Here is a 26,684-nt window from a genome sequence, read left to right as displayed (position 1 = left end):
GTAAACTAAATCAACTTTCTATCTTATTCCAGTTATTTCTAGTAACATTTTTAATGGTCTTAATTTTAGTTTTAGTTAAATAGAATTATAATAAGATAATTAAAAAATAAAGTAATTTAGATTTTGACTGTATTGTCCCAAAATATATGGTTGTGTTACGAACTAATAATAATAATTTAAAAAAAAAAAAAAAAAAAACATCGTATTCATTCAGTCTCCTTTAAAATTAGCTGCATTGTAATATACGATATGCTTCATATAGTTATATGTGACCCTAGATAAAACCAGCCATAAGGTTTTGTGAAACTGAGATTTATACATAATTATTTGGCAGAGACACAACTATTTGAAAATCTGGAATCTGAGGGTGCGAAAAAATCTAAATATTGAGAAAATCACCTTTAATGTTTTCAAAATAAAGTTCTTGGCAATGCATATTACTAATCACAATTAAGTTTTGATATATTTACAGTAGAAAATGTACAAAATATCTTCATGAAACATAATCTTTACTTAATATTCAAATGATTTTTGGCATAAAAGATCATTTTGACCCATGCAATGTATTTTTGGCAATTGCTACACATTATGACTGGTTTTGTGGTCCAGGGTCACATTTAGCAATTGTGATATTAAATTACTCATACCGCCCACCTTTATCAACATGAATTATTTAAGAAAAATAGTTGTATGATGTGTTTGATTTTCTGTATATGCGTGATCTTTTTTTTTTTTTTTTTTTTGTCTTTTTAGGCTGGTCAGATTTAAGGAGCCCATCATTAGCCAGACTTGAGCCGCATCCTGGGAAGAACAGGAAGGACGCAGAAGTGATTTTTTATCTGTTAACTGGACGGAAATACAGAGGAACAAATAAGACGCAGAGACCTGATGGAGAAACACACAGGAGGAGGATTCTCTGACTCAAGTAAGCGTGCAATTTGAGAAGGCACACAAAAGTGGCTGAAGAGTGGGTCTGCTTGCAGTGCCTGATAATTGCCTGTTATCTTGATGGATGAGCTGAGCAGGTGTCCAAAACAAAGAAAGAGTTCTTGTGATGGGCAAAGGTTGAGAACAGTTCAAGTTTACCTACCTTTAGGACTTCCATGTTTGATTTCAGCAACACGATCAGCACCATTTGCTGAAATAATGACTCAAACAAGCAGAGTTCCTGCCTAGTGATGCACAAACACCACTCTTAAACTTTAAAGTCAGCGTGATACACCATTCACAACCCGTTTGACTGTGATCTGACATATTTCAAAGTGAAACAGGGTTTAAATGGTTCAGAAAGTTGGATAGAACTTGATTTATTAGCCAAGAATTGATTGGACTATAACAGCAACTACAACAAATGTCTTTTTTGACAGCAAATTGGTTGTAACTGTTGCATTTTGATGAATGCTATGAAGATTTTAAATACTTTGCTACAATGAATTATGCTCAAAATAAACCTGTATTAAGAATGTAAACATGGTCCATTTCGAATTCAGGTTAACTTTAAAGTAGTTTTATTAGGTTGATGGTATACGGTTAATATTCTTTCTGTTATGCAGCTCAAGTATTCCACAATACAGATTTTTTCCCCCTCAAAATTCTGTGATACAGACAAAATTGCTGTATACTCACAATTGCGAGATTTGTACAATTGTGGCATTTTTTCCCGCAAATATGATTTTGTATCTCCCAATTCTGACTTTTTCGTCAGAATTGCTTACAAAATTTGCAATTCTGACTTTTTACTCAGAATTTCATGACATAAACTCACAATTGCGAGAAATGAAGTCAGAATTGCGAGCTAAAAGCTCACAATAATTACTTTTTTTCTGGCAAATGCGAGTTTCTATCTCACAATTCTGACTTTTTTTTCCTCAGAATTCCATGATATAAACCTACAACTGCCAGAAATAAAGTCAAAATTGCGAAATAAAAACTCCCAATTCTGACTTTTTTCTCAGAATTGCATAATAGAAAATTTGCAATTCTGACTTTTTTTTCTTAAAATATGTATTATATAAACTCACAATTATGAAAAATGAAGTGAGAATTGGGAGATGAAAACTCACAATTATGATTTTTGCCGTATGATTCAAAATTCCATGATAAAATCTCACAATTGCGAGAAATAGTCAAAATTATGAGATTTGTATAATTATGACATTTTTTCTCGCAAATGTGAATTTGTATCTTCCAATTCTGACTTTTTTTCCTCAGAATTTCTCAATACAAAATTTGAAATTCTGACTTTTTTTTCTCAGAATTCCATGATAAAATCTCACAATTGCGAGAAATTAAGGCAAAATTGCAGAATATATATTACAGAATATATATCAATTATTCATTTTTTCACAATTCAGACTTTTTTTCTTGCAAATGCGAGTTTGTACCTCACAATTCTGACTTTTTTTCTCAGAATTGCATGATATAAACTCACAATTGTGAGAAATAAATTAAAAATTGTAGGCTATATAAGTACAAATACGAGTTATAAAGTCAAAATAGCTGGATATAAACTCTCAATTGTGAGAAAAAAAGTCCGAATTGCGAGATAAAAACTCAACAATTATTACTTTTTTCCTCGCAAATCCGAGTTTGTATCTCAAAATTCTGACTTTTTTTTCTCAGAATTGCAAAATAGAGACTCGCAATTCTGATTTTTTTTTCCTCAGAATTCAATGATATATACTTACAATTGTGATAAATAAAATCAGAATTGCAGAATATATACTCACAATTGCGAGAAATAAAGTGAAAATAACTTGATATAAACTCACAATTGTGAGAAATAAAGTCAGAATTGCGAGATCAAAACTCAGAATTATCTTTTTTTCTCACAAATGCAAGATTATATCTCCCAATTGACTTTTTTCTCAGAATTGCATAATACACAATCGCAATTCAGATTTTTTTTCATCCTCAGAAATTTGTGATATAAACAAAGTTGCAGAATATACACTCACAATTGCAAGAAATAGTCAAAATTGCAAGATATAGCGGGATATATACTCACAATTGTGAGAAATAAAGTCAGAATTGTGAGATAAAACTCACAATTATGCCTTTTTTCTCACAAATGCAGTCTGTATCTCACAATTCTGACTTTTATATATAAATTCGCAATTGTACGTGACAAGGCCCAGTTCTGAAGGGGGGGGAAATGTTCTTAAAATTGCTAATTTGACTAAAGCTTTTTTATTTTGTATTTAGTGGCAGAAACGGGCTTCTATTTGTGCCTATTTATCTCTACACACTTAAGACCCATTCACGCCAAAAATGATAACTATAAAAAAGATTTAAAAGTCGCTCTAATTTCCACACCATGTTTTTTAAAGAAATATTTTTGTTCCCCAAGGATGCCACAAATTATGAACCATATTATAATAATGTTTCTTGAGCAGCAAATCAGCATTAGAATGATTAGAATGATTTCTGAAGGATCATGTGATGTGACTGAAGTAATGATGCTGAAAATTTAGCTTTGCATCACAGAAATAAATTGCATTTTAAAATATATAGAAATAGAAAAGAGTGATTTTTAATTGTAATAATATTTCAGAATATCACCATTTTTACTGTATTTTTAATCAAATATATACAGCCTTGGTGAGTATAAGAGACTTAACATTCAAAGGAAATCTCACCAAACTCGAACATTTGTTGCATGGCTCATGGCACCGTCGTTCATGTTGCCTCAAATCACCTGCTAATTCTCTGACACACTTGACAGATGTCATTTTGAAATATTGCACATTTTTCCACAGAGTCCCAGAGGTTTTTCCCTTTTTGCTCTGATGTTGCACTAATACTCGGTATGAAATGCAGAACACACACCCTCACACAAAATCATTCAGGAAACAGCCGCTTTGTTGTACATTTCCAGAGGTCCTATTTCTTTACTTTATGTTGAACGGTACCCGTTTGTTATTCAATAAAAGTAAACACACATACGCCATAAAATCCGCCACATGGTACAGTAGAAACGTTAGACAGGCCAGAGGGAGATGCTGCATGAATTATGGATAAGGCTACAGAGTGGTGTCTGACGCAAAGGCTCATGGGTAAAATGATTGAGTTGCAGGCCTCCTGTAAAGAGAGCCAGGTGTGGTTTTGGTTGTGTGTGTGTGTATGTGAATAATGTCAAGCTGCTATCTCAATATCATCTCATAAAACCCCCCGTCCCTGTTAAAGTAATAGACTTACATAATGTTGGAACAGAGTGAAGAGTGATCCTTTGTATAAATTACATGTTAATGGGATAGTTCACCCAAAAATGTTAACGATGTCGTCATTTGCTCACCATCATGTTGTTCCAGATGTGTTTGACTTTTTTTTTTTTTCTGTGGAACAGAAAAGAAAATGTTTTGTAGAAGTTTGTTTTCATTGCGCAATATCTATTATGTTTCCTTCTAAAGCATCAGTGAACGTTCGAACCTTTTGTAATAGTTGCATATGAGTCCCTCAGTTGTCTTCAGTGTGAAAAGATCATACAGTCATTGTTGGTAAGCGTTCAAATACACAAAAATGCTGAAAAACCAAAGAATTTATGGGACCTGAAGGGTTTTTCTGAAGAAAAGCGTTGTACTCAGGAAGGATGAATTTAATTGATCAAAAGTGACAGTTTATAATAGGGATGTGCTCGAATCTGAACACCATGATCTGAAAGGAAATGACGTTTACTACGAAACCTCTAAAGGGAATAAAAACGAGATGGGAGAAAAATATATATTTCAGTGCTTTCTCTCGCAATTATATCATTGGGTAATTATACTGTATATACCGTTGAAGTCAAAAGTTTACATACACCTCTCAGAATCTGCAAAATGTTAATTATTTTAGCTAAATAAGAGGGATTGTACAAAATGCTTGCTATTTCTTTATTAAGTACTTACCTGAAAAAGATATTTCACATAAAATACATTTACATATAGAGAAAATAATAGTTGAATTTATAAAAATGATCCTGTTCAAAAGTTTACATACACTTGATTCTTAATACTATTACAGCAGTCAAACGCTTCCTATAATTGCTGACCAGCTTTTCGCATGTCTCCACTGGTATTTTTGCCCATTCATCTTTAGCGATGAGCTCCAACTCTTTCAGGTTGGAGGGTCTCCTTGCCATCACCCTGATCTTTAGCTCCCTCCACAGATTCTCACTTGGATTAAAGTCAGGACTCTGGCTGGGCCACTGCAAAACGTTAATGTTTTTGTCTGCTAACCATGTTTTCACCACTTTTGCTGTGTTTTGGGTCGTTGTTGTGCTGAAATGTCCACTGGTGCCCAAGGCCAAGTTTCTCTGCAGACTGCCTGATGTTGTTGTTGAGAATTTTGATGTATTGCTCCTTTTTCATGGTGCCGTTTACTGTGATTAGGTTCCCTGGTCCACCAGCTGAAAACCCCCCCAAAACATTAGGTTCCCACCACCATGTTTGATCGAAGGGTCGAAGGCTTCTCCTTTTTTACGCCAAATAAAGGCTACATCATTGTGACCAAACAATTCAATTTTTGTTTCATCTGACCATAAAACAGAAGACCAGAAGTCTTCTTCTTTGTCCAGATGAGTATTTGCAAAGGCCAAGCAGGCTTTTGTGTGCCTTATCTGGAGAAGTGGTGTCCTCCTTGGTCTGCGTCCGTGGAACCCAGCGGAGTGCAGTGTCTGTTGGACTGTCTGCCTTGAGATGTTGCCACCAGCAGAGCCCAGATTCTTTTACCTCTCTCACTATCCTCCTGGCCAGCACAGGTGTCACTTTTGGCTTCCAACCACGTCCTCTGAGAATTTTCACAGTGCGGAACGTCTTGTATTTTTTAGAATACTTTGCACTGTAGCCACTGGAACTTCAAAACATTTAGATATGGCCTTATAGCCCTTTCCTGACTTGAGCAGCCACAATGCGCAGCCGCAGGTCCTCAGTGAGCTCCTTTGTCTTAGCCATGACTGTCCACAAACCAACAGCTGAGAGCTTCTGTTTTTCACCTGTTGAGTTGATTAAAACAGCTGTTCCCAATGAATCAGAGTAATTAGGATGCTTTAGAACAGCTTTGACTATTTGGGCTCAATCCCAATTCTACCCCTTACCCCTACACTTAGCCCTACCCCTCCGTTTGGCGCGTTCACGTGAAGGGGTAGGGGTGTCTCATTTCTCTTTTGGTTGGAGGGGTAGGGGTAAGAGGAAGGGCCAGATAGCCCTCCAAACGAAGATTTTTCAGGACCTCACTTCAAACGAAGGGCTAAGAGAAATTTCCAACATGGCTGCTCACTCGAGCAAGCAGACTCGTAAATATAAGTAATTTTTGCCTTTAATAAGGATTTTGATGACAATGTTTCATTATATGTATATTACCTTCAATCTTGTGTTTGTGTTTATGGTGTTGTTTTGTAAATAAACGTTTGCAAAAAAATCGCTAAAGTTTGCTAGCAGATAGCACTGATTGCACGATATTACAAAATATATTTTTATGTCATGTACACTTGACTGCATGTTAGAAACATGAAAGACCAGTGGCACGGCAATTTGCAACGGTGGTGTAGTGGAGGGTGTACGCAGGTATACAGTGTATACAAACTTCCACTTTTTAAATCCCCTCTGATGCGGATTATTCAGTAGTGCCCTGCATTCGCCAAAATCATGGCAGTCCACCACATCCAGTCATGTGAATAAATGTAAATATTCGCTAAAAACACCCAATAAAGGCAGTGATAATGCAGTCAGGACCGTGGAGCCGGCTTGCTTTGAAATGTATTTGATGATTGCGCCTAATGCACCTGCGCCCGATACGTCTACCGCACCAGTAATTTAAATCAGTACATAATAATAAAAACGATACCTTACAAATAAAAAGAAGCAGTTTTTTTACGATCAGAAATTTCTTAAACAAGTGAACCCCTGTAAACATTTTAGTCCAAGGATCCAGAAAACGAACGCGTTCAAATAGAAAGTTGAAAACGAAATTCACAAATGAAGCATATATACTTCTCCAGGCACCACTACACTGATTAGCAATTTGCCGCGCATGTGATAATGCGTTGTTTGTTTTGCTTACGGCCACATGTGAATGAACGGTGCGTACACCGTACATTTGTACTTTTTGAAACATGACAACATTTTGACATCTTGGAATGAGTGATAAACATCTGCGCATGTCCTCTGACGTAACATTAGGAACTAGCGACAACCTATGATGACGTATAACAGTGTTGTAGTGGTGTCCCATTTCTTAGGGGAAATATTTTAGCCCTTCCCCTTTACACTTTGTTTCAAGGGACAAGGGGAAGGGGCGAGGGGTAGGCGAAGGGGTAGAAAATAGAATTGGGATTGGACTATTTGGAATGGTATAGAACTTTGGATTTTCCCATAGACTGTGACAGTTTGCAAAGGGTATGAATAATTTTGGACATGCCACTTTTTGTTCAAATGTAAATAAAAGCTGAGAATAATTTTTTTCCACAATGATGCCTCTTGTACATCGTCTTATTATCCTTTGGGAGAAGCCTGTGTCATTTCCGGTCATAAAAAAAACTTGCTGGTTGAATAAAAGTAACTTTAAGTCTGAATTTGCCAGGGGCTTGACTGTATATAAACTGTATATAAAATAGAAAAGTTATTTTAAATTTAATAAACCCTTATATTATTGTGAGCTATTGTGGACTACAGGTGGTTTAGCTTCCCCAGACATGACAGTATTGAGACATGAAAATGAACTCTGGCCCTCTTTAGCCTTGATTTGAGAGGCGTGATCTTTGCTGCCCTGAAATTAACTGCCTTTGTTTTCAGAGGCTTTTGTGAGGCATTACCTCATCGATCTCTCCTGTTACCCAAAGGCCGATGAGCGGATGAAAAGAGAGGGGGGGTCTTGAGCGTCTGCGGTCACGCTGACTTGGCGCTCGGCTCACAGTTGCAGCAGATGCTGCTTTTCTCTTCACTTCACAAAGGTTTTTTCCCTCCTTTTTCTTTAGTATACTCCTAAAGCCCCGAGGGAACACAGCCGTGACCCTCACCTCAACGAGCCAGGCTTGTATTTCCATCGCTCCTGCGTATGGATTGTTCTAGACTCTCTCTAGTGATTCATTAGAAACAGCCAGGAGTATGCAGAGACAATCGGCGGCTAATGCGTTTCCCAGAGCTCCTGTGCAACAATCCCCTCGTCTTTTCTTCCCTGCGTTTTCCTTCGCTTTTTTTCTCCGCTCTTAAAGAGCATTTAGAGAGTTGAGCGGAGGTCCCACTGTGAGGCAGAGAACAGCTCGGCTGCTGAGGATGTTAACAGGCTGTTGGACGTCTCGGGCGCTGTGTGGAGGTGGTGTTTCCCCGTGGGTCTGTGCCAGAGCGGTGGCCCCCGTTGGCAGAGGCCGCTTAAAGGCCAAATAATATGCTGTAGGTGTCTGGAAGTCGGAGGCTAAATGCCAGCTGAAGTGTGCCAGGCTCAATGGTGCAGCTGATGGACTAGCTGCTGGACTTTGTCCACCAGTATTTTACAGATAAATGTACTGCGAGTCTTTTTGTCTTGTGTGTCCAGATTAAAAAAAAAAAAATTGCTTTAAAAGTGTGTGGTTTTTAAAAGAAGCCTTTTATGCTCATAAGACTGCATTTATTTGATCCAAAATACAGTATAAACTGTAATATTGTGAAATATTTTTACAATTTAAAATAACTGTTTTCTATTAGAATATATTTTTAAAATGTAATTTATTCATGTGATGCAAAGCTGAATTTTCAGCATTATTACTCCAGTCTTAAGTGTCACACGAACCTTCAGAGATCATTCTTATATGCTGATTTGCTGTTCAAAAAACATCTATTATTATTATTGATGTTAAAAACAATTGTGATGCTTAACATTTTACATTTAACATTTCTTTGATGAATGGAAAGTAGAAAAAGAACATCAAAACATTAAAAGTTTACACACACCTTGCAGAATCAATCCAAAATGTTAATTATTTTACCAAAATAAGAGGGATCATACAAAATGCATGTTATTTATTTAAGTACTGACCTGAATAAGATATTTCACATAAAATATGTTTACATATGCTCCACAAGAGAAAACAATTGTGAAATTTATAAAAATGAACCTGTTCAAAAGTTTTTAAGTGCAGAAATCTTACCTGTTTCTTACTTCGTTCATTTATGAATGATAAATGTATACCACAATAATTTGTATATGTTAAATATGTGCAATCCAAATGGATGGACATTTTATGTGCTATTTAAATACATAAATCTTATATTTACAGATGATGCAGAACCTGCATATTGTTAATTATTTGACCAAAATAAGAGGGATCATACAAAATGCATGTTATTTTTTATTTAGTACTGACCTGAGCAAGACATTTCACATAAAATATGGTCCACAAGAGAAAATAAGAGTTGAATTTATAAAAATTACCCCATTCAAAAGTTTACATACACTTGATTCTTAATACTGTGTTGTTACGTTAATGATCCACAGCTGTTTTTTGTTTTTTAGTGATAGTTGTTCATGAGTCCCTTGTTTGTTCTGAACAGTTCTGCTCGCTGTTCTTCAGAAAAGTCCTTCAGGTCCCACAAATTCTTTGGTTTTTCAGCATTTTTGTGTATTTGAACTCTTTCCAACAATGACTGTATGATTTTGAGATTCATCTTTTCACACTGAGGACAACTGAGGGACTCATATATAACTATTACAGAATGTTCAAACACTCACTGATGCTTTAGTAAAAAACACAATGCATTAAGAGACCGGGGGTGAAAACTTTTGAACAGAATGAAGATGTGTATATTTTCTTATTTTGCCTAAATATCTTTTTTTTTTTTTCATTTAGTACTGCCCCTCAGAAGTTACAGAAGATGATTCCCAGATAACAAAATAAGTTACATTTACCAGGATCTTCAAATTCAGAAAGTTTAGTTTAACTGTTCAGGACAAACAGGGGACTCATAAACAACTATCACGAAAAAAAAAAAAAAAAACAGCTGTGGATCATTCAGGTAACAACACAGTATTAGGAATCAAGTGCATGTAAACTTTTGAATTGGGTAATTTTTATAAATTCAACTCTTATTTTCTCTTGTGGACCATATTTAATGTGAAATATCTTATTCAGGTCAGTACTAAATAAAAAAATAACATGCATTTTGTATGATCCCTCTTATTTTGGTAAAATAATTAACATTATGCGGATTCTGCAAGGCGTATGTAAACTTCTGACTTCAACTGTAAATATAAGATTTGTGTATTTAAATAGCACATAAAATGTCCATCCATTTGGATTACACATATTTAACATATACAAATTATTGTGGTGTACATTTATCAGTCATAAATGAAAGAAACATGTAAGATTTCTGCACTCAAAAAAGGCATAATTTATTATGAAATATTTTATTTTAGTTAAATAATCAAATTTTTAAAATGCATTGACTAAAATACCTTAGTCAGCATAAAGCTGTTAATTGCGGAAACAATTGAATTTTTTTAAGTTGGTTAAAAACAAGATATGTGAACAAGAATCATTCAGTTAGAACAAAAATATATGAGAAAAAACAAATTGGATTTATTATTGGTCCACAGAATCAGTGCAAAAACTTTTTTTGTTTTTTTTTGTTTTTTTTTTGACCCCAAAGGCTATATACCCTTTAAATAAAACACTTCAGATGCTGCTTTGTGCTGTTTTTTTCTGTAATCTACTGTATTTGTGAGTAAGGCAGTTTATTCAAGAGGAAAAATGTAGGGCAGGACTTGATTTCACCCATCGGGAATTGAATGGATCTTGAGAAGTGGGAGTTATGTACTAGAAAGGAGGCTGGTGTTAAAGAGTTGAAGTACTTGGAAATTGCATTTTGATAAAAGATTATGAAAGCTCTTTTTAAAAGAAAACTGGAATAATGCAAACTATTCAGCCATACTCAGAAACACCAAGAACATGCATCTAAAAAGTAAACAAGGTCAATGATAATTGCGTTTGACTTCTAATGATATGAAACTCAAGGTGAGAGACAAAACACATCAACAACTTTTAAGAGTTTCAAAGAAAGCAACATAGTTGTTGCATTAGAAATATCTGGTACAAATGCAATGACTATTTCGACTCTATTCTTTAAACATTTCGACTTTATTCTCGAAATATTTTAACAATTCTTGAAATAATTCCGCTTTATTCTCATAATTTCGACTTTATTCTCAAAATATTTTGACTGTATTGTCAAAACATTTTGACTTTATTCTCGTAATTTTGACTTTATTCTCGAAAAATATTCAACTTTATTCTCATGATATTTAAATTTATTCTCAAAATATTTCAACTTTATTCTCGTAATTTCGATTTTATTCTCTAAACATTTCAACTTTATTCTCGTAATTTTGACTATTCTCGAAATATTCAACTTTATTCTCAAAATATTCAACTTTATTCTTATAATATTTCAACTTTATTCTCGTAATTTTGACTATTCTCGAAATATTTAACTTTATTCTCGTAATTTTTACTTTATTCTCGAAATATTCAACTTTATTCTCGAAATATTCAACGTTATTCTTATAATATTTCAACTTTATTGTAATTTCGACTTTATTCTTGAAACATTTAGACTTCATTCTCGTAATTTCACCTTTTTTCTCGAAACATTTAGACTTTATTCTCATAATTTTGACTTTATTCTCAACATTTCGACTTTATTCTTGAAACATTTCAACTTTATTCTCGTAATTTCACCTTTATTCTCGAAACATTTAGACTTTATTCCCGTAATTGACTTTATTCTCAACATTTCGACTTTATTCTCGAAACATTTCAACTTTATTCTTGTAATTTCAACTTTATTCTGAAAACTTTCCAACTTTATTCTCATAATTTCGACTTTATTCTCATCATTTCGACTTTATTCTCAAAACTTTCCAACTTTATTCTCGTCATTTCGACTTTTTCTCATCATTTCGACTTTATTCTCAAAACTTTCCAACTTTATTCTCGTCATTTCAATGTTATTCTCGTCATTTCAACTTTATTCTCAAAACTTTCCAACTTTATTCTTGTCATTTTGACTTTTTCTCATCATTTCGACTTTATTCTCAAAACTTTCCAACTTTATTCTCGTCATTTTGACTTTTTCTCATCATTTCGACTTTATTCTCATCATTTCAACTTTATTCTCAAAACTTTCCAACTTTATTCTCGTCATTTCAATGTTATCCTCGTCATTTCAACTTTATTCTCAAAACTTTCCAACTTTATTCTCATCATTTCGACTTTATTCTCATCATTTCAACTTTATTCTCAAAACTTTCCAACTTTATTCTCATCATTTTGACTTTATTCTCATCATTTCGACTTTATTCTCAAAACTTTCCAACTTTATTCTCGTCATTTTGACTTTATTCTCATCATTTCGACTTTATTCTCAAAACTTTCCAACTTTATTCTCGTCATTTTGACTTTTTCTCATCATTTCGACTTTATTCTCGTCATTTTGACTTTTTCTCATCATTTCGACTTTATTCTCAAAACTTTCCAACTTTATTCTCGTCATTTTGACTTTATTCTCATCATTTCGACTTTATTCTCAAAACTTTCCAACTTTATTCTCGTCATTTCAATGTTATTCTCGTCATTTCAACTTTATTCTCAAAACTTTCCAACTTTATTCTTGTCATTTTGACTTTTTCTCATCATTTCAACTTTATTCTCAAAACTTTCCAACTTTATTCTCATCATTTTGACTTTATTCTCATCATTTCGACTTTATTCTCAAAACTTTCCAACTTTATTCTCGTCATTTTGACTTTTTCTCATCATTTCGACTGTATTCTCAAAACTTTCCAACTTTATTCTCGTCATTTTGACTTTTTCTCATCATTTCGACTGTATTCTCAAAACTTTCCAACTTTATTCTCGTCATTTTGACTTTTTCTCATCATTTCGACTTTATTCTCAAAACTTTCCAACTTTATTCTCGTCATTTTGACTTTATTCTCATCATTTCGACTTTATTCTCAAAACTTTCCAACTTTATTCTCGTCATTTCAATGTTATCCTCGTCATTTCAACTTTATTCTCAAAACTTTCCAACTTTATTCTCGTCATTTTGACTTTTTCTCATCATTTCGACTTTATTCTCAAAACTTTCCAACTTTATTCTCGTCATTTTGACTTTTTCTCATCATTTCGACTTTATTCTCAAAACTTTCCAACTTTATTCTCGTCATTTTGACTTTTTCTCATCATTTCGACTTTATTCTCAAAACTTTCCAACTTTATTCTCGTCATTTTGACTTTTTCTCATCATTTCGACTTTATTCTCAAAACTTTCCAACTTTATTCTCGTCATTTTGACTTTATTCTCATCATTTCGACTTTATTCTCAAAACTTTCCAACTTTATTCTCGTCATTTTGACTTCATTCTCATCATTTTGACTTTATTCTCATCATTTCAACTTTATTCTCAAAACTTTCCAACTTTATTCTCGTCATTTTGACTTTATTCTCATCATTTCTACTTTATTCTCAAAACTTTCCAACTTTATTCTCGTCATTTCAATGTTATCCTCGTCATTTCAACTTTATTCTCAAAACTTTCCAACTTTATTCTCGTCATTTTGACTTTTTCTCATCATTTCGACTTTATTCTCAAAACTTTCCAACTTTATTCTCGTCATTTTGACTTTTTCTCATCATTTCGACTTTATTCTCAAAACTTTCCAACTTTATTCTCGTCATTTTGACTTTTTCTCATCATTTCGACTTTATTCTCAAAACTTTCCAACTTTATTCTCGTCATTTTGACTTTTTCTCATCATTTCGACTTTATTCTCAAAACTTTCCAACTTTATTCTCGTCATTTTGACTTTATTCTCATCATTTCGACTTTATTCTCAAAACTTTCCAACTTTATTCTCGTCATTTTGACTTCATTCTCATCATTTTGACTTTATTCTCATCATTTCAACTTTATTCTCAAAACTTTCCAACTTTATTCTCGTCATTTTGACTTTATTCTCATCATTTCTACTTTATTCTCAAAACTTTCCAACTTTATTCTCATAATTTCAACGTTATTCTCGTCATTTCAACTTTATTTTCGAAACATTACGAATTTATTCTTGTCATTGCAACTTTATTCTCTAAACATTTCAACTTCATTCTCAAAACATTTAGACTTTATTCTCGTAACATTTTGACTTTCTTCTTGAAATATTCAACTTTATTCTCGTAACATTTCAATTTTATTCTCGTAATTTCAACTTTCAACTATATATATATATATATATATATATATATATATATATATATATATATATATATATATAACTTACATCTTACTGATCTTTGAACTGTTGTGTGTTGTTTTAAAGAAAGAAAATGACAGCATAGGGGTTTGAAATGACATGAGGACGTGTAAAAAAAAAAGACAAATTAGCATTTTTGGATGAACTACTCCTCTAAGTTCCTTAGACAACCATCTGTGCTTCAAGGAACCCAGGAGGAATCTGCTTTTCTTTTGTTAACAGATCCAATACAGTGATCCAAAGCCTTAATGTTACATCAGAAACTTTTTTAACCCCTAAAGAACGATATAAACAAATCAAGAACCCTGAAACAACATTCCTGTAGCTCAGTTGCTCAGGGATTGGTTTCATTGGTTAAATTCCCAGGGAATTCAAGCAGGGATAAAAATGATCGCACTGTAAGTCAACTTCGGAGCATCTGCCAGATGTATAAGCATAAATCTATAGAGCGAAAAAGTGAAATATAGAAGAGGAGTCTTTGCAGAGCATGTTCATAAATGTATTACACACATACACACACTTCCAAGGGTTCAAAGTGCTGAGCGTGTCATTCAGCCGGGCATCAGAGGCTCTGTTCAAACGCTGAAGGGACGGCTGACACAACAAGCAGCTTTAAATGAGGCTGGGCAGGCAGCCAAAGCCATAATGGCACTGCCAGAGAAAACACATGACTGCTAAAGGAAACGGCTTATTTTTATGACAAATCGAGTCTGCTGGTAATGTGGCTTCACAGCTCCTGGAGAGATCCAGTGATCTCATGAGCCGCTCGCTGCCTTGGGCCATTAAATCCGCATCTCCACACGCAGGAGTGAAGTCATCCCTTCCCCACAATGTCATGCGTTCAGCTGCGTCTGCTGCCACAAGAAACATTCGCTCGGCTTTACATAGTCAGAGTAGAGAAAGACTGTTGGCTGTTTTGTTTAGTATACATGCACATTGCATTTCTACCAGATATTTCTAATGCAACAATTAGGTTGATTTCTTTGAAACTCTTAAAAGACGCTAATGTGTTTTGTCTCTCACCAGAGTTTTATACCATTAGAGATCAAACACCATTATTATTGACCTTGTTTACTTTTTAGATGCTCTTTAGATGTTCTTGGTGTTACTGAGCATGACTGAATAGTTTGCATTATTCCAGTTTTCTTTTAAAAAGTGATTTTAAAATGTAATTTCCAAGTGCTTCAACACACACACAAAAAAAAAACAGCATCGCAAGTATTTCATTTAAAGGGTATGTGGCCTTAAGATAAAGTCGAAATTTTTCGTGGAAATTTCGAGAATAAAGTCGAAATTTTTTGAGAATAAAGTCGAAATTTTTTGAGAATAAAGTCGAAATGATGAGAATAAAGACGAATAATTCAAGAATAAAGTCGAAATGTTTTGAGAATAAAGTCGAAATGACGAGTATAAAGATGAATAATTCAAGAATAAACTTGAAATTACGAGAATAAAGTCGAAATTTTTTGAGAATAAAGTAAAAATATTTTGATAATGAAGTCAAAATTACAAGAATAAAGTGGAAATATTTTGAGAATAAAGTTTAAATATTTCAAGAATAAAGTCGAATTGTTTCAAGTATATTTTGAGTTATTCTCTAAATATTTCGACTTCATTCTCGTAATTTCTATTTTATTCTTAAAACATTTAGACTTTATTCTCGAAATATTTCGATTTTATTCTCAAAACATTTCAACTTTATTCTTAAAACATTTCGACTTTATTCTTAAAATATTTCGACTTTATTCTTAAAATATTTCGATTTTATTCTCAAAACATTTCAACTTTATTCTCAAAACATTTTGACTTTATTCTTAAAACATTTTGACTTTATTCTTAAAACATTTCGACTTTATTCTTGTAATATTTCGACTTTATTCTTGTAATATTTTGACTTTATTCTTGTAATATTTTGACTTTATTCTCGTAATATTTCAACTTTATTCTTGTAATAATTCGACTTTTTTCTTGAAATATTTCAACTTTATTATTGTAATATTTCAACTTTATTCTTGTAATATTTTGACTTTATTCTCAAAACATTTCGACTTCATGCATGTAGGATTGGATTGTCATGAGGTTGAATAAACAATCACAAAACATGATCTTTGAGCGAACTGTCTCTTTATAACCTTGTCCTACAACACCAGGTTATAAAAGCCTTTAACTGTAATAGTTTCAGCTATTAGTCTTTAAGTTGCTCTCTATGTAAAATAGCACAGAGAAACACCCAAATAACACCCAATCCAACATTACACTTAGTCCTGTCTTTGTCTGTCTTCTCTAATTCAAAACTCACTCTTGTCATAAAACATAATAGCTGACTGGCAAGAGGACCGTTTGGCTGATTTTATGTGAACGTTAATGATTTCCATGCCATTACAAATAAAAAACAATGCTTGCAGTGTTTACAGGAGCTGTCTGCATGTGATGTATTATGAAGCTTTAGCACATTCAGATCCTGTTGGACAGTCCTGGCATGTCAGTCGGCTCTCTTGGGAACACTTGGAACATCCTCATGTTTCTTTAGGCTAACATGAAACACTTTGCATGCCATTTTACCCATATTTAAGTATTTACGAATGATTTGCACAGAAATGAAACACTTCTCCTTTAAATCCTCAAAGACTTTTGTGTCGGATTGATTCGGAAATTCATCTGTCAGCTCATAGTCGTTGATCTCATTTGTCCTGCGTGACACGGGACGTCCATGTTTTAATATTACAGTGTTTCAGGCATAAGCGGTTTTCAGTCTCACCCGCAGAAACTCATCATTAAACCATCATCTGTTTAAGAAAACATCTCATCTTAAGTGCCTCTTTCTTAAACTCAAATGAGGCCTAATCCTGGACTGTCAGGACTTTTCATGGATATTTACTATTGAAAATGGATTTTAGTTAAAGACATAATCTCTGCTGGACAGCTATGACTTTCACAGTGTGTTCTTTTTACTTTCACTCGACTTTGAATGTTTTTGTCAGGATCGTGAGTTAAATTCAACAGGTGGATTTTATTTATTTTATACATGAAAAAATGATACAGCAATTCTAGCAATTTTGCCTTAGATTTGATTAATTTCATACAGTAATAAGCAGTGTTGGAGAAAGTTACTTCTAAAAGTAATGCATTACAATATTGAGTTATTCCCTAAAAAAAGTTACTAATTAGGTTACTTAGTTACTTTTTATGGAAAGTAATGCGTTACGTTATTTTTGCATTACTTTTTAAATCTGGGCAGGGCTTGATTGTTTGTTTTTAATATAAAAAGTTCTATTTTTTGCAAATGTAAAAGCCTTTTCACACTAAAAGCCTCAGAGAAAAGTACATTTATGTCTGTACAGTAGACCGCAGAAGAAAAAATGTCAACTCTTCAGCAATTAAAAAAAAGGAAAACGTACTCGGTTACTTTCGTAACCTCGGTTCCCTGAGATACGGGAACGAGGACTGCGTCGTAAGACGCTTATGGGAAAAAGCTCCTTTTTCTCCTGAGACTGAAGCATTTCAATAACGCAGTGTAACTGCACGACCATTGGTTTGTGCAGTGAGATAAAACAAACCAATCGCCTATGGCGATGATTCGCACCCGATCGCGCCAAAAGGGGCAGAGAAATCGGCTATGTAAGCGTGCATTTCGCCATAGGATCTCAGGTTCTTCGACTGAAGCGACGACTGATTCGTGCAGCTACTTAGCAACGGCCAGCAACGCAGTACTCGTTCCCGTATCTCAGGGAACCGAGGTTTCGAAAGTAACCGAGTACGTTCCCTGTCGATACTTCACTCGTACTGCGTCGTAAGACGCTTATGGGGAACAAGTACAATCCCGCCGTTGCTAAGGTAGAGGAACGACTGTATGGCCCTAGCACAGAATGGGCTAGTAGAAGCCAACTTGCTCAATCAGGATAACCTAATGAACATTCCGTTCCAAGGAAACGATACACTTGGAAACTCCCAGAGGCCAAGTGCATACATAACAATACTGGTGACAAAATTCCTCATGCAGAAAGGACCCTAGTCTGCAAGACAGGGACGTCTAGATTATAAAACCTAGCAAATGTGGACGGTGAGGCCCAGCTGGCCGCCGCACATATTTCTGCAATGGATACTCCGCTGGACCAGGCCCATGACGAGGCGACGCCTCTAGTCAAATGGGCTCTTACCCCCATGGGACATGGCAGACCCAAGGAAGAGTAAGCCAGCATGATGGCTTCCACTATCCATTTGGATAGTCTATGTTTTGTGACCGAAAGCCCCTTGGTGCGGCCCCCAAAACAGACAAAGAGCTGTTCTGACTTCCTAAAAGAAGCCGAACGCTCCAAATAACACCTCAATGCCCTAACAGGGCAGAGGGGATTAAAGTCTTGGTCTTGCTCCGAGGGGGGAAGTGCCAAGAGGGAAATAACCTGGTCTCTAAACGGTGTTGAGAGACTCTTAGGTACATAGCCGTATCTCGGTTTCAGGATGACTTTAGAGTCATTTGGCCCGAATTCCAGGCATACAGGATTTACGGATAGAGCCTGTAGGTCACCCATACGCTTGACTGATGCCAATGCCAGCAGCAGGGCAGTTTTTAGCGTCAGAGGTCGAAGGTCAACAGACTGTAGCGGCTCAAATGGAGGGCTCTTCAGAGCTCTCAGCACTGTGGGTAGGTCCCAAGAAGGAACCGTGATGGGGCGAGGAGGGTTAAGCCGTCTCGACCCCTTCAGAAAGCGAACGATCAGATCATTCTTTCCCACGGACTGACCGTCCATAGAGTCATGAAATGCCGCTATGGCCGCCACATAGACCCTGAGCGTGGAGGGAGAACGTCCCTTGTCCAACAGCTCCTGAAGAAATGACAAAATCACTGATATGTCACACAAACTCGGGTCTGCACCGCGGGTGGAACACCAGGCGGAAAAGACAGACCACTTGAGTCCATAGAGTCGCCTCGTAGAGGGTGCTCTGGCCTCAGAAATAGTATTTAAAATGGTCTCGGGGAGATTTGAAGGCTCCCGTCGAGAGACCATACATGCAGCGCCCACAGTTCTGGTTGGGGGTGCCAAAGCGTTTTGTTCGCCTGCGTTAAGAGATCTCGTCTCAACGGAACGGGCCACGGTGCTGACGACAGCAGCCGGTGGAGATCTGGGAACCAATGCTGGTTCTGCCAGAAGGGGGCCACTAGCAGGATTTTGAGTTTCTGTTCCCTGACCCGCCTGATTACGTGTGGTATCAGGGCAGTCGGGGGAAAAGCATATAACAGGAGACTGGGCCAATCGAGGGCCAATGCATCCTGCTCCTTTGAAAAATAAATTGGGCAGTGACAATTGTCTTTTGAGGCGAAAAGGTCTACCTGAGCCTTGCCAAAGACCACCCATATTTCCTGAATCGTCTGGGGATGAAGCATCCATTCGTCTGAGGAGACGTTGCTCCGAGACAGCATGTCTGCTCCTTGATTCAACCTGCCAGGCACATGAGTTGCTCTGAGCGAGCGAAAGTTGAGCTGAGCCCATCGTAAGAGACGTTCGACGAAAAGGCGTCTCGACGAAAGACCTCCCTGGTGATTTATGTATGACACTACCGTCATATTGTCCGAGCGGACTAAGACGTGGTGCCCCTTTAAGACTGGCAGAAGCGTATGGAGGCCTAAACACACTGCTAGCATTTCTAGGCAGTTGATGTGGAGCCGTTTTTCGGCTTTCGACCATTGGCCGAATGCCGGCTGGCCGTCGCACAGAGCTCCCCAACCTGAGTTGGACGCATCTGTCGAGACCATCTTCCTTCTGCACGCCATGTCCAGGGAAACGACCTGTTCCATCCAAGGAAGGCTCTTCCAAGGAGTCAGAGCTGTGATACAGGTCCGATCTACCTTGATGCGCAGGCGCCCTAGACGCCAGGCCTGAGGAGGAACTTTCGGTTTCAACCAGTACTGCAGAGGGCGCATTTGAAGTAGGCCCAGCTGGAGTACCGGAGATGCTGAAGCCATAAGACCCAGCATCTTCTGAAAAGCTTTGAGAGGGCGAAGGGCTCCGATTTTGAAGGAGGCCGCGAGCTTCCGGATGGCCTGAGCTCGCTGCGGCGCAACCATTGCCTTCATTTGAATGGAGTCGAAAACTGCTCCCAGGAACGAAATACGTTGACTGGGGGACAGAACGCTCTTGGCAAAATTGACCCTGAGTCCTAGGCACTCCAAGTGGCTGAGGATCACGGATCTGTGATGTATTAGCTCGTTCTCTGACTGGGCCAGAATGAGCCAGTCATCGAGGTAGTTCAGAACGCGGATTCCCATCTGCCTCAGAGGGGAAAGAGCCGCGTCCATGCACTTCGTAAATGTGCGGGGAGCTAGAGACAGTCCAAACGGAAGGACTGTATACTGATAAGCCACTCCCTCGAAGGCGAATCTCAAGAATTGCCTGTGGTGGGGGGCAATTTGGATATGAAAATATGCATCTTTCAGATCCATCGAGCAAAACCAGTCCTCTGTGCGTATTTGCGAGAGGATCTGTTTCAGCGTGAGAATTTTGAATGGCCGTCTCATGAGGGCGCGATTCAAACGTCTGAGGTCGAGGATGGGTCTCAGACCGCCATCCTTTTTGGGGACGAGGAAGTAACGGCCTGATTCGCTCTGTGCTGGGGGAACCGTTTCCACGGCACCTTTTGCCAACAAATTCCTCACCTCTGTACGCAAAACCTCTATGTTTTTGCTGTGAACTGAGGTGGAGACCACTCCGTGAAAGCGGGGTGGTCTTTGAGCGAACTGAATTGTATAACCTCGTTCTATTATGCCCATAACCCATTTTGACACTCCGGGGATGGCTTTCCAAGCCTCGGCCCGTGTGGTGAGGGGTTGTATTGATTTGAGCGGTTGGTTGCCGCTCAAAAACTCTGGAAGAGGAAATTTGCTCTCTTTTTGAAAATGTTTGTTTTTTATTTTTTCCGCTATCACAGCGGTAAGCTGCAAGGGCGCTGACGGAAAGGGCCCGTGAGTTACAGCTGTATGTTTTGAAAACATGCAGCGCTCTGTACCCGGAACAGAACGGGGTGTTTGGAGGCTGAAGAGAGACATCTTGGGGGCTGGACCGGCTCTGGCGAGACTTGACCCCTTCCTCTTCCTGACTTTTAAATCAGGAAGACGCTGGAGGCGCCTGGTCCAACACGACCTTGGGTCGGGGTCCCTGACGTCTAGGGAAAGGGTAGCGCCTGGCCGAGCGGGAGCGATGACGTGGCTCCACCTGGGGGGTTGGCTGAGTAGCTGGCGGGGCGGTCTTTGCAGGCTGCTGAGTCGGTGCCGGTTTGGGGGCGACTAGGAGCCGTTGCAGAGCTTGTGCGCTTGGGCAAGAAGTGTCGCATAGCCTGGGCCGACTTCTGAGCGGCGGTGAAGCGTTCCGCAAACCCCTCCACTGCTGGACCGAACAGACCGGTTGGAGAGATGGGGGAGTCAAGGAAGGCGACTTTATCAGCGTCCTTGATCTCCGTTAAGTTTAGCCACAGGTGGCGCTCCAGCACCACCAAGCTGGCCATCGATCTGCCAATCGCCTGTGCCGTCATCTTAGTAGCACGCAACGCCAGGTCGGTCGCGCTGCGTAGCTCACGGAACGCAGCGTCATCCATGCCGGCCTCATCCATACTGCGGAGGAGTTTAGCCTGGTAAACTTGGAGGACTGCCATTGAGTGCAGTGCTGATGCTGCCTGTCCAGCCGAAGAATAAGATCGTCCAGCAAGAGCTGAAGTGGTTCTGCATGGCTTGGACGGGTGATGGGGAGCCCAAGCACGAGACGCACTCAGCGTGACTGTCCACCGTGCAGAGGGGCTCTGCATGAGCAACAGAAACGCCGTGGCATTTGCAACAACGGCAATGAAATTTGCTCTTTTGGAAATATGCTCTTCTATCGCCGGATCGCGGCAGGGAATCGCTGTCAGCTGCTTGAAGCGTCAAAACCGACGAGCAGGCGGATCCGCTGCGAGGCTCTTCAACGGCGAGAGGCTACTTTCTCGAGCGAAGGTCAGTCAGTGTCAGCGAAGATGTGAAGTCGTCGCTGAAGGAGAAGGATCTGAGATCCTATGGCGAAATGCACGCTTATATAGCCGATTTCTCCGCCCCTTTTGGCGCGATCGGGCGCGATCATCGCCATAGGCGATTGGTTTGTTTTATCTCACTGCACAAACCAATGGTCGTGCAGTTACACTGCGTTATTGAAATGCTTCAGTCTCAGGAGAAAAAGGAGCTTTTTCCCATAAGCGTCTTACGACGCAGTACGAGTGAAGTATCGACAGGGAACAAATGTTAAATTATCTAGAGTCATTTTTGCTTTTTAGTATGGATGAATTGGATCATTGAAGATCGGCAGCAAAGACATTGGTTAATAAAATGGTATTAAATACATAAAGGATATTTGTATTATTTAACATTTAATTATTGCAGGTTTGTGTCATATTCTGAGTTGAATTTCACTGGTTTTGTTCATTTTGAGGAATACTGTATCTGTTTTTTTTTTTTAGTGAGTGAGATGAATTAATGCATGTTCACATTTATTCTAGAACTAAAGTAACATCTTACTCACGATTTCTCTCAACATGGGGACAGGAGAGCTTTTAATCAATAAACTGGCGTTACTTATTTGAAAAAGTAACTCAGATATTTTCTTGTCAATTAAAAAGTAATGCGTTACTTTACTAGTTACTTGGAAAATGTAATATTATTACGTAACTTGCGTTACTTGTAATGCGTTAGTACCTCCAACACTGGTAATAAGCATGTTTTCAGTCACTTTGGAATTGAAGTTATGTATATGTGCAGATACTCTTCATTATATACAGTATATTTTTATTGTACTCCTGTTTATGTTCAGTGGAAGTTTTTAGTTTTCTGCATGCTTGACTGACTCTAAAGCATCTATTACTAATGAAATCATTCTGCTGAGGGTTTGCACAGCTCTTTGTAGTCGTGTCTTCACTGTAATGTCACTACATTACTCATTCACACTCTGAACATTAGCAGGGATGTTCACCTCATTTAGATAAGATAAGAGCGCTGGGAACGCCGCCCCATACCTCCCTGAAACACATAGATGCATAGAAAAAAACTCCCTCGTTTCTGCCTCAAGAAACTCCTCGGCCTCTGTTTGCTTCTGAACATTTCAGAGATAACGTTTATGTACTTTGTGTGTGTGTGTGTGTGTACTTTTATAACCACTTGACTTTTTTTCCCACTTTAATACCAATGTCTATGGAGCAAGCCAATGTAATGTTAACACATGCTTAACAAACATAATACAGTTTATTGATGTTAAATGAGATGTGCACAAAATATCTGATATCAAGTTTTTTACTATTTGAGTTTTGAGTTGGAACTGAATGTAATACCAATTATTTAATGAAGCTGTTTTTTTAATTAATTCATTAGTTATGCAAACTGAATCCAAATTTAATTGTAAGGTTTTTTAGAAAAAATTGTAAATATTTAATTTAGTTTTATTTTTGACTAACTAAACCTGGCTCTCGCCAGGAATGTAAGCTAGCATGGTGTTAAAAAAGGGAAAAAATAATTAATGAATTACAATTTTTTTTTATTAATATATTACTTTTTGTTTATTATTATTGTTTATTTTTTATTTATTAGTATTTTTTTTGTTAGTTATTTTTTTATTAATTTATTAGTTATGCAAACTAAATCTAAATTAATTAATTTTAAGGTTTTTTAGAAAAAAATAATTGTAAATATTTTATTTAGTTTTATTTTTGAATAACTAAACCTGGCTCTCGCCATTAATGTAAGCTGGCATGGCGTTAAAAAAAAGAGGAAAAATTATTTATTTATTAATATATTACTTTTTGTTTATTATTATTGTTTTTTTTATTAGCATTAATACATTTTTTTGGTTAGTTTTTTTATTTATTAATTTAATAGTTAATTTATCAAACTGAATCCAAATTTAATTTTAAAGTTTTTTTTTTTTTTAGAAAAATCAATATTTTAAATATTTTATTTAGTTTTATTTTGAATAACTAAACCTGGCTCTTGAATGAATTTAAGCTGGCATGGCATTAAAAGGGAAAAAATATGTATTCATTTATTAATTATAATTTATTTATTAACATAATACTTTGTTTATTTTTTATTTATTAGTATTAGTATTTTTTTTTTTGAATACCTAAACCTAGCTCTCGCCATGAATGTAAGCTGAATTGGCGTTAAAAAAAGAGAAAAATTAATCTTTTAATTAATTTATTAGAATTTATTTATTACTACATTACTCTTTTATTTATTTATTTTTTTCATTAGTATTAGTATAATTTATTACTTCTACAAACTGAATCCAAATTTAATTTTGAGTTTTTTTAGAATTTGTAATATTTTTTTAGTTTTATTTTTGAATAACTAAACCTAAAAATATACTAAACATAAAATATTTTTGAATATTTTAAACATAAAATATAATATTTTAAACATAAAATATAATATTTTAAACATAAAAATACTAAATAAAATATTTTCGAATGTAAACTGGCATGGCATTGAAAAAAGAAGGGGAAAATTACTTATTTATTGTAATTTATTTATTAATATATTATTTTATATATATAAATAACCTAAACAACCTTAAAAAGTATGCTAACAAATACATTTATCTGAGAAGCAAAAATGCACAAAGTAATGTGATTTATAATGTGATGTATCTTAGCATCAAGGTTTAAGTCTTAATTGTATTTTTTTATGTCATTGGAATAAAAAAAAAACTAGCAAATTTTAATAAGGAGGTTTATGCTTAAAATAACATTTAAAACATTTGACGTAAACTTTACCCTCTGTCACTTATTCTAAACTGAAAATATTACTGTTTTTACTGCATTTTTTAATCAAATCTGTGCAGGCCTGCTGAGCATATGGGATTTCTTTTCTTAATTATTCCAAGCTTTTGACTGCCAGTATACATTTATTCAATCATACTGACTTAGAAATTGGTTTTTGGTTTGTGCAACATAACTGCTACAATGTCAGTCCACAAAATGAAACTGTTAGTGAATGCTGAAGGGAAAGTCGACTCTTATTTACATTTTCCTTGGGAAGGAGCGTTTTTTTGGAGTCTGTTTGCGAGCTCTTTAGGTTCAGAGGTGGGCCGCTGATCGTTATCGCACACAAATGGCTTCATTTTCGAGCCATTCCCCTCTTCCTTTTGACTTGGCTTTTTGTGCTTTTCCCCTTTAAATTGAATTTTAAACCCATTGGCTCTGATTCGATTTAGGACGCTAAGCGAGCTGTGGGCACTTCTTTTCTCCTCTGGCCATTTCGAGCACCTCCAGCTTAGCGTTTAATCTGTAATCAATTTGTTTGCAGTGTGTACAATGATCCGTGCGCGTGCGTATGTGAGTTTTACAGAAGTAATTATGCCACAGAGGTCGCAGAGCTCTAGATTAATGCACACTAGAATTAAACAAACTAGGCTCATGGGCCAATTATGTAGGCAGAGAAAACGCGAGGGGAGCCATAATTTCCATCTGACTCAACATCCACTCTGTCTTCCACCTCCTAGTTCTTATTTGTGTCAGATTCGAGCAGCCCCCCACCACCACCACCTTCATTTCTTTTATTTATTCTCTCTTTTTCTTTGTTTTCTTTTTTTTTCTTTTTTTTTTAGGAGGGCCGATTCCATTTGTACGCCCACACATTCGTATCCCATGAATCCCCTCGGCGGTACAGAGAGTGACGCTGCATTAGTCACATTTGCACATGCTCACTAGGAGCCGTCTGTGCATTTGAAAAGAGTGAATGACTGTTGGCCGACAGTAATCGCTCCTTTCTTTTGTCCTGACAGCAGACAATCTGATTCTGTCGTCATTCACTTCTGTACAGTTACGCTCCTCTAATTACTAACACAAAAATAACATGGTAAAAGATTGCAGTCTCTTTTTTTTTATGGATCATGGCAATACCATGTTTTTCCAAGATTCTATCTATCCATCCATCCATCGATCCATTCATCTGTCCATTCATCCCTCCATCCATCATCGATCTATCCATTATCCATCCCTCCATTCATCTGTCCATCCATCATCCATCTTTCTATCCATTCATCCATCCATCCATCCGTCCATGCATCAATCAATCATCCATCCATCTATCCATCAATTATCCATCCATCCATTATTGTATCTGTCTGTCCATCCATTATTTTATCTATCCATCCATTATTTTATCCCTCTGTCCACCCGTCCATTCATCCATCCATCTCTCTGTCTGTCTGTCTGTTCATCCATCCATCCATCCATAATCCATCTGTCCGTCTATTCACTCATCCGTCCATCCATCATTTTATCGGTCTGTATATCCATCCTACTGTCCATCCATCCATTTATCCATCATCCATCTATCCATCATCCATCAATCCCTCCATCCATCCATACATCATTTTATCCGTCTATCGTCCTTCCATCCATCCATCCATCCATC

At 36.7% G+C, this 26,684-nt stretch overlaps 1 protein-coding gene across 1 annotated transcript in view; it reads right to left on the bottom strand.

Annotated features, from left to right (window-relative positions):
• The window catches only part of LOC141331680 (elongation factor-like GTPase 1), a 39,312-nt gene extending 31,292 nt beyond the window's left edge, over positions 1–8,020 (bottom strand). The window contains exon 1 of the mRNA XM_073836717.1: positions 7,873–8,020. Within this exon, the coding sequence (XP_073692818.1) occupies positions 7,873–8,020 (148 nt within the window). The remainder of the gene's footprint in view (positions 1–7,872) is intronic.
• Positions 8,021–26,684: the final 18,664 nt, after the last annotated feature.

This window comes from Garra rufa, chromosome 3 (assembly GCF_049309525.1).
Source record: "Garra rufa chromosome 3, GarRuf1.0, whole genome shotgun sequence".
In the NCBI taxonomy this organism is placed as follows: Eukaryota; Metazoa; Chordata; class Actinopteri; order Cypriniformes; family Cyprinidae; genus Garra; species Garra rufa.
The sequence above is the reverse complement of the archived record's forward strand: the minus strand, read 5'-3'. Positions and strand labels throughout refer to the sequence as shown.